This window comes from Cherax quadricarinatus, chromosome 8 (assembly GCF_038502225.1).
Source record: "Cherax quadricarinatus isolate ZL_2023a chromosome 8, ASM3850222v1, whole genome shotgun sequence".
Taxonomy (NCBI): Eukaryota; Metazoa; Arthropoda; class Malacostraca; order Decapoda; family Parastacidae; genus Cherax; species Cherax quadricarinatus.
The window spans coordinates 45,849,787-45,865,884 of NC_091299.1; the positions used below are offsets into that span (position 1 = coordinate 45,849,787).

General features: G+C 48.3%; 1 protein-coding gene across 1 annotated transcript in view; it reads right to left on the reverse strand.

Moving 5' to 3' along the window:
* Window positions 1–1,267: 1,267 nt before the first annotated feature.
* The window catches only part of LOC128685282 (probable methyltransferase-like protein 24), a 44,626-nt gene continuing 29,795 nt past the window's right edge, over window positions 1,268–16,098 (reverse strand). The window contains exons 5-6 of the mRNA XM_070082744.1: window positions 11,038–11,136; window positions 1,268–2,277 (exon numbers count right to left, since the gene is read on the reverse strand). Of these exons, the coding sequence (XP_069938845.1) occupies window positions 2,107–2,277; window positions 11,038–11,136 (270 nt within the window). The 3' untranslated portion in view covers window positions 1,268–2,106. The remainder of the gene's footprint in view (window positions 2,278–11,037; window positions 11,137–16,098) is intronic.

A 16,098-nucleotide genomic window follows, 5' to 3' on the forward strand; every position in this document is an offset into this window, starting at 1 on the left:
AGTGTCAGTGATGATGTTGCACCAGTGTCAATGATGATGTTGTACTAGAATCAATGATGATGTTGTACCAGTGTCAGTGATGATGTTGTACCAGTGTTAGTGATGATGTTGCACCAGTGTCAGTGATGATGTTGCACCAGTGTCAGTGATGATGTTGTACCAGTGTCAGTGATGATGTTGCACCAGTGTCAGTGATGATGTTGCACCAATGTCAGTGATGATGTTGCACCAGTGTCAGTGATGATGTTGCACCAGTGTCAGTGATGATGTTGCACCAGTGTCAGTGATGATGTTGCGCCAGTGTCAGTGATGATGTTGTACCAGTGTCAGTGATGATGTTGTACCAGGGTTAGTGATGATGTTGTACCAGTGTCAGTGATGATGTTGCACCAGTGTTAGTGATGATGTTGTACCAGTGTCAGTGATGATGTTGCACCAGTGTTAGTGATGATGTTGCACCAGTGTCAGTGATGATGTTGCACCAGTGTCAATGATGATGTTGCACCAGTGTCAGTGATGATGTTGCACCACTGTCAATGATGATGTTGCACCAGTGTCAGTGATGATGTTGCACCAGTGTCAGTAATGATGTTGCACCAGTGTCAGTGATGATGTTGCACCAGTGTCAGTGATGTTGCACCAGTGTCAGTGATGATGTTGCACCAGTGTCAGTGATGATGTTGCACCAGTGTCAGTGATGATGTTGCACCAGTGTCAGTGATGATGTTGCACCAGTGTCAGTGATGATGTTGCATCAGTGTCAGTGATGATGTTGCACCAGTGTTAGTGATGATGTTGCACCAGTGTCAGTGATGATGTTGCACCAGTGTCAGTGATGATGTTGCACCAGTGTCAGTGATGATGTTGCACAAGTGTCAGGGATGATGTTGCACCAGTGTCAGTGATGATGTTGCACCAGTGTCAGTGATGATGTTGCACAAGTGTCAGTGATGATGTTGCACCAGTGTCAGTGATGATGTTGCATCAGTGTCAGTGATGATGTTGCACCAGTGTCAGTGATGATGTTGCACCAGTGTCAGTGATGATGTTGCACAAGTGTCAGTGATGATGTTGCACCAGTGTCAGTGATGATGTTGTACCAGTGTCAGTGATTGTCACTACTGAGGAAGTGTATATCGCACTAGCAGTTAAGATGACACTAGTTCATTACCAACACAAACTGTGCTACTTGGCCGTAAATCAAGTTCCCAGTCAAGAAACTAACCGCAAGAATAAACACAAAGTCAAACACCATGGATAGGTTTTTAGTACTCGTTTATTACCTCCACCAATATTTACAATATAGACAGAGCTCAGAAGAGTTGCAAAAAAAAAGTGAGAGAGCACAGCAAGTTACTTCACTACAGTTGGCTCACAATTCATACAAGAGAGATCAATATGTGTACTCAGCCTGCTAGTGAGAGACTGACTCCAAACAGAGGTGTCAGTATATCAATTCGGCTGGAGTTATCCTCTCACCCAAATGTATAAACATGAGACATTCAGCGTGGCTTGGGTCCCTTACAGCCCCACAGACTGAACTGATACACTGTCTGGTACAGAGGGAGTGCAAGAAGTGGCTGTGTGATGGAACTGTATAAACTGTAACACACTCGTTGCACGTCACATTAATATCACCATCATTATCTCTCACTAATGAGGAACCCCATAAGCATGAGTAGCTAATTTAGGAGTTGTTTATAAGCTGTGATGAAAAGTGACATCATACACAATAACAGGTGGTGTGTGACCACCCAGTGCACTATGTGACCCCAGTGCACTTTGTGAGTGACCCCCCCAGTGCACTGTGTGACCAACAATGCACTGTGTAACCTTCCCAATGCACTGTGTGACCCTCTATGATGCACTGTGTGAACCCATATGGTGCACTGTGTGAACCCTTATGGTGCACTGTGTGAACTCTTATGGTGCACTGTGTCTCTCATGATGCACTGTGACCCTCTTATGGTGCACTGTGCGACCTTTATAGTGAACTGTGACCCCTTATGATGTACTGTGAGCCCCTATCGTGCACTGTGAAACCTATGGTGCATTGTGCAATCCCTACAGTGCACCGTATGACTTGAAGTCCATGTTGCCCACACATCATCTCATCCTGACACCCATCTTCGTCAAGTTCTCCTTGAAGGAGCTGTTGTACCAGTTGGAGTTAACATAGTGAATCTCTCCGGAGGTCTTGTAGGCGGCTCCTGAAGCCGCAGTAAAAGTCTCACTGATCTTGTTGTCCCAGTACGCCACCTTGGTGAACCCCCGAGCCTGCAGCAGGGAGGATAACACGTGGAGATCACTACCATGGAGGGCTTTGTTAAGTTTATTTAGGTACAGGTATCCATAAGTACAATTATCATACACAGTAACACGTGCTGCAACAAGATCACAGTAAACAGGTCATACCACAATATGCAAAACATCCTCTTTGGAAAAAATAGTGAAAACAGTGACTCCCCAATGCATTGTGACCCCCTATGGTGCACTGTGTTACCCTCAGTGCATTGTGTGACCTCAGTGCACTGTGTCACCCCTCAGTGCACTGTGCGATCCACAGTGCACTGTGTGACCCCCAGTGCACTGCGTCACCCCCAGTGCACTGTGTCACCCCAGTGCACTGCATCACCCCTCAGTGCACTGTGTCACCCCCAGTGCACTGTCACCCCTCAGTGCACTGTGTCACCCCTCAGTGCACTGCATCACCCCTCAGTGTACTGTGTCACCCCTCAGTGTACTGTGTCACCCCCCAATCGCTTTCGTGTTTTCTCACATTATCGAGGTCCTGATAACATGAGAAATCACTATTCTTTTTTTTACACATTGCTTGTTTTACATAGTAAGATAAGTGTAAATTATCCAGAAAATTTCCATTGCTGTTTTTGAATGAATGATGAATGTAACAGCAAGATATTACTGGTATACACCACTGGCAAGTTGATATACTGAATACTGGTGCAACATCTCGGTAACTTTATCTGTGGATATCACGCCACACGGCGACTGTATCATGTGGGAAGACTGTAGCAGAGGAGATCAGTCCCTCGGTCTTGAAGAATGATATATAGAAGACAGCAACATGACGGTATATGAAGACAGCAACATGACGGTACATGAAGACAGCAACATGACGGTACATGAAGACAGCTACACAACGGTACATGAAGATAGCTACATGACGGTACATGAAGACAGCAACATGACGGTACATGAAGACAGCTACATGACGGTACATGAAGACAACAACATGACGGTACACGAAGACAGCAACATGACGGTACATGAAGACAGCAACATGACGATACATGAAGACAGCTACATGACGGTACATGAAGACAGCAACATGACGGTACATGAAGACAGCAACATGACGGTACATGAAGACAGCAACATGACGGTACATGAAGACAGCTACATGACGGTACATGAGGACAGCAACATGACGGTACATGAAGACAGCTACATGACGGTACATGAAGACAACAACATGACGGTACATGAAGACAGGAACATGACGGTACATGAAGACAGCAACATGACGATACATGAAGACAGCTACATGACGGTACATGAAGACAGCAACATGACGGTACATGAAGACAGCAACATGACGGTACATGAAGACAGCAACATGACGGTACATGAAGACAACAACATGACGGTACATGAAGACAGCAACATGACGGTACATGAAGACAGCAACATGACGGTACATGAAGACAGCTACACAACGGTACATGAAGATAGCTACATGACGGTACATGAAGACAGCAACATGACGGTACATGAAGACAGCTACATGACGGTACATGAAGACAACAACATGACGGTACACGAAGACAGCAACATGACGGTACATGAAGACAGCAACATGACGATACATGAAGACAGCTACATGACGGTACATGAAGACAGCAACATGACGGTACATGAAGACAGCAACATGACGGTACATGAAGACAGCAACATGACGGTACATGAAGACAGCTACATGACGGTACATGAGGACAGCAACATGACGGTACATGAAGACAGCTACATGACGGTACATGAAGACAACAACATGACGGTACATGAAGACAGCAACATGACGGTACATGAAGACAGCAACATGACGATACATGAAGACAGCTACATGACGGTACATGAAGACAGCAACATGACGGTACATGAAGACAGCTACATGACGGTACATGAAGACAGCAACATGACGGTACATGAAGACAGCTACAGGACGGTACATGAAGACAGCTACATGACGGTACATGAAGACAGCTACATGACGGTACATGAAGACAGCTACAGGACGGTACATGAAGACAGCTACATGACGGTACATGAAGACAGCAACATGACGGTACATGAAGACAGCTACATGACGGTACATGAAGACAGCAACATGACGGTACATGAAGACAGCTACATGACGGTACATGAAGACAGCAACATGATGGTACATGAAGACAGCAACAGGACGGTACGTGAAGACAGCAACATGACGGTACATGAAGACAGCAACATGACGGTACATGAAGACAGCAACATGACGGTACATGAAGACAGCTACAGGACGGTACATGAAGACAGCAACATGACGGTACATGAAGACAGCTACATGACGGTACATGAAGACAGCTACAGGACGGTACATGAAGAGAGCTACATGACGGTACATGAAGACAGCTACAGGACGGTACATGAAGACAGCAATATGACGGTACATGAAGACAGGTACAGGACGGTACATGAAGACAGGTACAGGACGGTACATGAAGACAGCAATATGACGGTACATGGAGACAGGTACAGGACGGTACATGAAGACAGGTACAGGACGGTACATGAAGACAGCTACATGACGGTACATGAAGACAGGTACAGGACGGTACATGAAGACAGCTACATGACGGTACATGAAGACAGGTACAGGACGGTACATGAAGACAGCTACATGACGGTACATGAAGACAGCAACATGACGGTACATGAAGACAGCTACATGACGGTACATGAAGACAGCAACATGACGGTACATGAAGACAGCTACAGGACGGTACATGAAGACAGCTACATGACGGTACATGAAGACAGCTACAGGACGGTACATGAAGACAGCAACATGACGGTACATGAAGACAGCAACATGACGGTACATGAAGACAGCAACATGACGGTACATGAAGACAGCAACATGACGGTACATGAAGACAGCTACAGGACGGTACATGAAGACAGCAACATGACGGTACATGAAGACAGCTACATGACGGTACATGAAGACAGCAACATGACGGTACATGAAGACAACAACATGACGGTACATGAAGACAGCAACATGACGGTACATGAAGACAGCAACATGACGGTACATAAAGACAGCTACATGACGGTACATGAAGACAACAACATGACGGTACATGAAGACAGCAACATGACGGTACATGAAGACAGCAACATGACGGTACATGAAGACAGCAACATGACGGTACATGAAGACAGCTACATGACGGTACATGAGGACAGCAACATGACGGTACATGAAGACAGCTACATGACGGTACATGAAGACAACAACATGACGGTACATGAAGACAGCAACATGACGGTACATGAAGACAGCAACATGACGATACATGAAGACAGCTACATGACGGTACATGAAGACAGCAACATGACGGTACATGAAGACAGCAACATGACGGTACATGAAGACAGCAACATGACGGTACATGAAGACAGCTACAGGACGGTACATGAAGACAGCTACATGACGGTACATGAAGACAGCTACATGACGGTACATGAAGACAGCTACAGGACGGTACATGAAGACAGCTACATGACGGTACATGAAGACAGCAACAGGACGGTACGTGAAGACAGCAACATGACGGTACATGAAGACAGCAACATGACGGTACATGAAGACAGCAACATGACGGTACATGAAGACAGCTACAGGACGGTACATGAAGACAGCAACAGGACGGTACATGAAGACAGCTACATGACGGTACATGAAGACAGCAACATGATGGTACATGAAGACAGCAACAGGACGGTACGTGAAGACAGCAACATGACGGTACATGAAGACAGCAACATGACGGTACATGAAGACAGCAACATGACGGTACATGAAGACAGCTACAGGACGGTACATGAAGACAGCAACAGGACGGTACATGAAGACAGCTACATGACGGTACATGAAGACAGCTACAGGACGGTACATGAAGACAGCTACATGACGGTACATGAAGACAGCTACAGGACGGTACATGAAGACAGCAATATGACGGTACATGAAGACAGGTACAGGACGGTACATGAAGACAGGTACAGGACGGTACATGAAGACAGCAATATGACGGTACATGAAGACAGGTACAGGACGGTACATGAAGACAGGTACAGGACGGTACATGAAGACAGCTACATGACGGTACACGAAGACAGGTACAGGACGGTACATGAAGACAGCTACATGACGGTACATGAAGACAGGTACAGGACGGTACATGAAGACAGCTACATGACGGTACATGAAGACAGCAACATGACGGTACATGAAGACAGCTACATGACGGTACATGAAGACAGCAACATGACGGTACATGAAGACAGCTACAGGACGGTACATGAAGACAGCTAGATGACGGTACATGAAGACAGCTACAGGACGGTACATGAAGACAGCAACATGACGGTACATGAAGACAGCTACAGGACGGTACATGAAGACAGCAACATGACGGTACATGAAGACAGCTACATGACGGTACATGAAGACAGCAACATGACGGTACATGAAGACAGCTACATGACGGTACATGAAGACAGCAACATGACGGTACATGAAGACAGCAACATGACGGTACATGAAGACAGCTACATGACGGTACATGAAGACAGCAACATGACGGTACATGAAGACAGCTACATGACGGTACATGAAGACAGCAACATGACGGTACATGAAGACAGCAACATGACGGTACATGAAGACAGCTACAGGACGGTACATGAAGACAACTACATGACGGTACCTGAAGACAGCTACATGACGGTACATGAAGACAGCAACATGACGGTACATGAAGACAGCTACATGACGGTACATGAAGACAGCAACATGACGGTACATGAAGACAGCTACATGACGGTACATGAAGACAGCAACATGACGGTACATGAAGACAGCAACATGACGGTACATGAAGACAGCTACATGACGGTACATGAAGACAGCAACATGACGGTACATGAAGACAGCTACAGGACGGTACATGAAGACAGCAACATGACGGTACATGAAGACAGCAACATGACGGTACATGAAGACAGCAACATGACGGTACATGAAGACAAAATGGTATGAGAACAACATGGCACATCAGAGTTAGTTCCGTCTAGGATAGTATCGTGAATGTAATGTGAAGATGATGACTCAGACATGTGCAACACTGGGGCATCATGTGCAACACTGGGGCATCATGTGCAACACTGGGGCATCATGTGCAACACTGGGGCATCATGTGCAACACTGGGGCATCATGTGCAACACTGGAGCATCATGTGCAACACTGGGGCATCATGTGCAATACTGAGGCATCATGTGCAACACTGGAGCATCATGTGCAACACTGGGGCATCATGTGCAACACTGGGGCATCATGTGCAATACTGAGGCATCATGTGCAACACTGGGGCATCATGTGCAATACTGGGGCATCATGTGCAATACTGGGGCATCATGTGCAATACTGAGGCATCATGTGCAACACTGGGGCATCATGTGCAACACTGGAGCATCATGTGCAATACTGAGGCATCATGTGCAACACTGGGGCATCATGTGCAATACTGAGGCATCATGTGCAACACTGGGGTATCATGTGCAATACTGAGGCATCATGTGCAACACTGGGGCATCATGTGCAACACTGGGGCATCATGTGCAATACTGGGGCATCATGTGCAATACTGGGGCATCATGTGCAATACTGAGGCATCATGTGCAACACTGGGGCATCATGTGCAACACTGGAGCATCATGTGCAATACTGAGGCATCATGTGCAACACTGGGGCATCATGTGCAATACTGAGGCATCATGTGCAACACTGGGGTATCATGTGCAATACTGAGGCATCATGTGCAACACTGGGGCATCATGTGCAATACTGGGGCATCATGTGCAATACTGGGGCATCATGTGCAATACTGAGGCATCATGTGCAACACTGGGGCATCATGTGCAACACTGGAGCATCATGTGCAATACTGAGGCATCATGTGCAACACTGGGGCATCATGTGCAATACTGAGGCATCATGTGCAACACTGGGGTATCATGTGCAATACTGAGGCATCATGTGCAACACTGGGGCATCATGTGCAATACTGGGGCATCATGTGCAATACTGGGGCATCATGTGCAATACTGAGGCATCATGTGCAACACTGGGGCATCATGTGCAACACTGGAGCATCATGTGCAATACTGAGGCATCATGTGCAACACTGGGGCATCATGTGCAATACTGAGGCATCATGTGCAACACTGGGGCATCATGTGCAATACTGGGGCATCATGTGCAATACTGGGGCATCATGTGCAATACTGAGGCATCATGTGCAACACTGGGGCATCATGTGCAATACTGAGGCATCATGTGCAACACTGGAGCATCATGTGCAACACTGGGGCATCATGTGCAACACTGGAGCATCATGTGCAATACTGAGGCATCATGTGCAACACTGGGGCATCATGTGGAATACTGGGGCATCATGTGCAACACTGTGGCATCATGTGCAATACTGAGGCATCATTTGCAACACTGGGGCATCGTGTGCAACACTGGGTCATCATGTGCAACACTAGGGCATCATGTGCAACACTGGAGCATCATGTGCAACACTGGGGCATCATGTGCAACACTGGGACATGTGCAACACTGGGGCATCATGTGCAACACTGGGGCATCATGTGCAATACTGGGGCATCATGTGCAACACTGGGGCATCATGTGCAACACTGGGGCATCATGTGCAACACTGGGGCATCATGTGCAACACTGGGGCATCATGTGCAACACTGGGGCATCATGTGCAACACTGGGGCATCATGTGCAACACTGGGGCATCATGTGCAACACTGGGGCATCATGTGCAACACTAGGGCATCATGTGCAACACTGGGGTATCATGTGCAACACTTGGGCATCCTTATTGCTGAAATGCTTCAGCAAATCACTCGACATAGACAAGGATGTCAGCCACAGCACCGTGTCTTCCTTTGCAGATGACACCCGAATCTGCATGACAGTGTCTTCCATTGCAGACACTGCAAGGCTCCAGGCGGACATCAACCAAATCTTTCAGTGGGCTGCAGAAAACAATATGAAGTTCAACGATGAGAAATTTCAATTACTCAGATATGGTAAACACGAGGAAATTAAATCTTCATCAGAGTACAAAACAAATTCTGGCCACAAAATAGAGCGAAACACCAACGTCAAAGACCTGGGAGTGATCATGTCTGAGGATCTCACCTTCAAGGACCATAACATTGTATCAATCGCATCTGCTAGAAAAATGACAGGATGGATAATGAGAACCTTCAAAACTAGGGAGGCCAAGCCCATGATGACACTCTTCAGGTCACTTGTTCTATCTAGGCTGGAATATTGCTGCACACTAACAGCACCTTTCAAGGGAGGTGAAATTGCTGACCTGGAAAATGTACAGAGAACCTTCACGGCGCGCATAACGGAGATAAAACACCTCAATTACTGGGAGCGCTTGAGGTTCCTGAACCTGTATTCCCTGGAACGCAGGCGGGAGAGATACATGATTATATACACCTGGAAAATCCTAGAGGGACTAGTACCGAACTTGCACACGAAAATCACTCACTACGAAAGCAAAAGACTTGGCAGACGATGCAACAACCCCCCAATGAAAAGCAGGGGTGTCACTAGCACGTTAAGAGACCATACAATAAGTGTCAGGGGCCCGAGACTGTTCAACTGCCTCCCAGCATACATAAGGGGGATTACCAACAGACCCCTGGCAGTCTTCAAGCTGGCACTGGACAAGTACCTAAAGTCGGTTCCTGACCAGCCGGGCTGTGGCTCGTACGTTGGTTTGCGTGCAGCCAGCAGTAACAGCCTGGTTGATCAGGCTCTGATCCACCAGGAGGCCTGGTCACAGACCGGGCCGCGGGGGCGTTGACCCCCGGAACTCTCTCCAGGTAAACTCCAGTGTAGCACATGTGCCCTCCTTATCATCTTATTGGTATATTATACCATTAATGTGAAACATGAAGATACCACTGCATGACAATAACGTCTGCAACAACGTAAACAGGTTTGTAGATGAATGGTTCAGAGAACCGACATGTTGATAAATTAGACACATGAGCAACTCTTGGGTATCTTTATTGAGGAAACGTTTCGCCACACAGTGGCTTCATCAGTCCATACGTAGGAGAAACTTGAAGAACAGGAGGAGAATGAGGTAATCAGTCCCTCAACCTTGAGTCGATGTGTTCAGTCCATCAATCTATTCAAGATTGATGGACTGAACACATCGACTCAAGGTTGAGGGACTGATTACCTCATTCTCCTCCTGTTCTTCAAGTTTCTCCTACGTATGAACTGAAGAAGCCACTGTGTGGCGAAACGTTTCCTCAATAAAGATACCCAAGAGTTGCTCTTGTGTCTAATTTATCAACGTAAACATAATGGACGATACAATAACGTCTGCAACAACGTTAACACAATGGACGATACAATAAAATGTTGGACACCTACAGCCAGTACACTACGAGAACAACACGTGGAGAAACATGAACATAAGTTCTCATTAGATGAATTGTGAAGAGCGTAACTTGGCGTGTGAAAGACAAATAGGTGGAGAAAGTTGAGCTAAACACTAGACCACAACTAAAGCTAACTGAGTAACCTTTGTCAGTGTGTTCATATGAGCACGTCTCTAAGAGTGCTAAGCAGGTTCACTTACCTCTAGAGCCCTGAGGATGTCGTAGCGATGTCTGACGTACGGCAGACGCTGCTCAGGTGCAAGTTTGTTCAATTCTTCAGCGTGTATTTCAATGGCAACCTGGCCAGAGAGAAGTTCAAACAGTGACGTCAAGCAGAGCAATATAGTAAGATAGTGACGTCAAGCAGAGAACTATAGTAAGATAGTGACGTTAAGCAGAGTATTATAGTAAGATAATGACGTCAGAGAATTACAGAAAGACAATGACGTCAAGCAGAGTATTATAGGAAGACAGTGACGTCGAGCAGAGTACTACAGAGAGACAGTGACGTCTAGCAGAGTATTATAGAAAACAGTGACGTCAAGCAGAGTATTATAGGAAGACAGAGACGTCAAACAGAGTATTATAGGAAGACAGAGACGTCAACAGAGTACTATAGGGAGACAGTAACATCAAGCAGAGTATTATAGGAAGACAGTGACGTCAAGCAGGATATTATAGGAAGATAATGACGTCAGAGTATTATAGGAAGACAGTGACGTCAAACAGAGTATTATAGGAAGACAGTGACGTCAAGCAGGATATTATAGGAAGATAATGATGTCAGAGTATTATAGGAAGACAGTGACGTCAAACAGAGTATTATAGGGAGACAGTGACGTCAAGCAGAGTATTATAGGAAGACAGTGACGTCAAGAAGAGTATTATAGGAAGATAATGACGTCAGAGTATTATAGGAAGAGTGACGTCAAACAGAGTATTATAGGAAAACAGCGACGTCAGAGTATTACAGGAAGACAGTGACGTCAGAGTAATATAGGAAGACAGAGACGTCAACAGAGTACTATAGGGAGACAGTGATGTCAAGCAGAGTATTATAGGAAGACAGTGACGTCAAGCAGAGTATTATAGGAAGATAATGACGTCAGAGTATTATAGGAAGACAGTGACGTCAAGCAGAGTATTATAGGAAGACAGTGACGTCAAGCAGAGTGCTATAGGGAGACAGTGACGTCAAGCAGAGTATTATAGGAAGACAGTGACGTCAAGCAGAGTCTTATAGGGAGACCGTGACGTCAAGCAGAGTATTATAGAAAACAGTGATGTTAAGCAGAGTATTACAGGAAGACAGTGGCGTCAAGCAGATTATAAAGAGACAGTGACGTCAGAGTATTATAGGAAGACAGTGACGTCAGAGTATTATAGGAAGACAGTGACGTCAGAGTATTATAGGAAGACAGTGACGTCAGAGTATTATAGGAAGACAGTGACGTCAGAGTATTATAGGAAGACAGTGACGTCAGAGTATTATAGGAAGACAGTGACTTCAGAGTATTATAGGAAGACAGTGACGTCAAGCAGAGTATTATAGGAAGACAGTGACGTCAGAGTATTATAGGAAGACAGTGATGTTAAACAGAGTATTATAGAAAGACAGTGACGTCAGAGTATTATAGGAAGAAAGCGACGTCAAGCAGAGTATAAAGGGAAGTCATCGACGTCAAGCGGAATATTAACAATAAATACCTGGACAGGACATAGATTTGGTCCAACAAATATTTATTATACAATACATTAGCACCTTCCAGACCTGTGGTTACACTTCCTTCCTTCTTACTCACATTTGTCTGACAATATTAGCAAACATTGTATAAAACTGTTACAAAAGAGTAAATAATTGGTGAATACAGAATAGTAGTTCGGTTATTATCATTATAATAAAAAAGAAGCGCTAAACCTACTCGTTTACTAACAGTCAGTTTAGACACAGACTTCCAGAGTTGCTAATTAGAGTATCTGACCAAGGAGGAATGTCATTCAGGAGCCCAACTACAACAGTTGAACCTCCCAAGTCAACAACAACATTACACTCAGAGGCTAAACATCATAAATTAAAGGCTCATGGCATTAAAATTGGAATTAAGAGTTGCACAGAGTCTGTATATTAAACTGACCTTCACAATAACAATATATCAACACATTCATTGTTTACGTTGACAAAGTTGTCTCCCCCCTCACCCGTGTGATGAGTACAGCACCCGTGTGATGAGTACAGCACCCGTGTGATGAGTGCAGCACCCGTGTGATGACTGCAGCACCCGTGTGATGAGTGCAGCACCCGTGTGATGACTGCAGCACCCGTGTGATGAGTGCAGCACCCGTGTGATGAGTGCAGCACCCGTGTGATGAGTGCAGCACCCGTGTGATGAGTGCAGCACCCGTGTGATGAGTGCAGCACCCGTGTGATGAGTGCAGCACCCGTGTGATGAGTGCAGCACCCGTGTGATGAGTGCAGCACCCGTGTGATGAGTGCAGCACCCGTGTGATGAGTGCAGCACCCGTGTGATGAGTGCAGCACCCGTGTGATGAGTGCAGCACCCGTGTGATGACTGCAGCACCCGTGTGATGAGTGCAGCACCCAGCACCCGTGTGATGTGCACCCGTGTGATGACCGCAACACCCGTGTGATGAGTGCAGCACCCGTGTGATGAGTGCAGCACCCGTGTGATGACTGCAGCACCCGTGTGATGACTGCAGCACCCGTGTGATGAGTGCAGCACCCGTGTGATAACTGCAGCACCCGTGTGATGACTGCAGCACCCGTGTGATGAGTGCAGCACCCGTGTGATGCGTGCAGCACCCGTGTGATGAGTGCAGCACCCGTGTGTGATGACCCGTGTCATGACTGCAGCACCCGTGTGATGACTGCAGCACCCGTGTGATGAGTGCAGCACCCGTGTGATGAGTGCAGCACCCGTGTGATGACTGCAGCACCCGTGTGATGAGTGCAGCACCCGTGTGATGACTGCAGCACCCGTGTGATGAGTGCAGCACCCGTGTGATGAGTGCAGCACCCGTGTGATGACTGCAGCACCCGTGTGATGAGTGCAGCCCGTGTGATGACTGCAGCACCCGTGTGTGATGACCCGTGTGCAGCACCCGTGTGATGACTGCAGCACCCGTGTGATGAGTGCAGCACCCGTGTGATGACTGCAGCACCCGTGTGATGAGTGCAGCACCCGTGTGATGACTGCAGCACCCGTGTGATGACTGCAGCACCCGTGTGATGAGTGCAGCACCCGTGTGATGAGTGCAGCACCCGTGTGATGAGTGCAGCACCCGTGTGATGACTGCAGCACCCGTGTGATGAGTGCAGCACCCGTGTGATGACTGCAGCACCCGTGTGATGAGTGCAGCACCCGTGTGATGACTGCAGCACCCGTGTGATGAGTGCAGCACCCGTGTGATGACTGCAGCACCCGTGTGATGACTGCAGCACCCGTGTGATGACTGCAGCACCCGTGTGATGAGTGCAGCACCCGTGTGATGACTGCAGCACCCGTGTGATGACTGCAGCACCCGTGTGATGACTGCAGCACCCGTGTGATGAGTGCAGCACCCGTGTGATGACTGCAGCACCCGTGTGATGAGTGCAGCACCCGTGTGATGACTGCAGCACCCGTGTGATGACTGCAGCACCCGTGTGATGAGTGCAGCACCCGTGTGATGAGTGCAGCACCCGTGTGATGAGTGCAGCACCCGTGTGATGACTGCAGCACCCGTGTGATGACTGCAGCACCCGTGTGATGAGTGCAGCACCCGTGTGATGACTGCAGCACCCGTGTGATGACCGCAGCACCCGTGTGATGAGTGCAGCACCCGTGTGATGACTGCAGCACCCGTGTGATGAGTGCAGCACCCGTGTGATGACTGCAGCACCCGTGTGATGAGTGCAGCACCCGTGTGATGAGTGCAGCACCCGTGTGATGACTGCAGCACCCGTGTGATGAGTGCAGCACCCGTGTGATGAGTGCAGCACCCGTGTGATGAGTGCAGCACCCGTGTGATGAGTGCAGCACCCGTGTGATGACTGCAGCACCCGTGTGATGACTGCAGCACCCGTGTGATGAGTGCAGCACCCGTGTGATGACTGCAGCACCCGTGTGATGAGTGCAGCAACCGTGTGATGACTGCAGCACCCGTGTGATGAGTGCAGCACCCGTGTGATGACTGCAGCACCCGTGTGATGAGTGCAGCACCCGTGTGATGACTGCAGCACCCGTGTGATGAGTGCAGCACCCGTGTGATGAGTGCAGCACCCGTGTGATGAGTGCAGCACCCGTGTGATGAGTGCAGCACCCGTGTGATGACTGCAGCACCCGTGTGATGAGTGCAGCACCCGTGTGATGAGTGCAGCACCCGGGTGATGAGTGATGACATGTAATGAGTGCAGCACCCGTGTGATGCAGCACCCGTGTGATGGGTGCAGCATCCGTGAGATAAGTGCAGCACCCGCGTGATGAGTGCAGCACCCGTGTGATGAGTGCAGCACCCGTGTGCTGAGTGCAGCAGTGCAGCCCGTGTGATGACTGCAGCACCCGTGTGATGAGTGCAGCACCCGTGTGATCACTGCAGCACCCGTGTGATGAGTGCAGCGTGTGATGACTGCAGCACCCGTGTGATGACTGCAGCACCCGTGTGATGAGTGCAGCACCCGTGTGATGACTGCAGCACCCGTGTGATGACTGCAGCACCCGTGTGATGACTGCAGCACCCGTGTGATGAGTGCAGCACCCGTGTGATGACTGCAGCACCCGTGTGATGACTGCAGCACCCGTGTGATGACTGCAGCACCCGTGTGATGACCCGTGTGTGCAGCACCCGTGTGATGAGTGCAGCACCCGTGTGATGAGTGCAGTACCCGTGTGTTGACAGCAGCAACCGTGTGATGAGTGCAGCACCCGTGTGATGAGTGCAGCACCCGTGTGATGAGTGAAGCTCCCGTGTGATGAGTGCAGCGTGTGATGAGCAGCACCCGTGTGATGACTGCAGCACCCGTGTGATGAGTGCAGCACCCGTGTGATGAGTGCAGCACCCGTGTGATGAGTGCAGCACCCGTGTGATGAGTGCAGCACCCGTGTGAAGAGTGTGATGAGTGCAGCGTGTGATGAGTGCAGCACCCGTGTGATGAGTGCAGCACCCGTGTGATGACTGCAGCACCCGTGTGATGAGTGCAGCACCCGTTTAATGAGTGCAGCACCCGTGTCATGAGTGCAGCACCCGTGTGGTGAGTGCTGCAC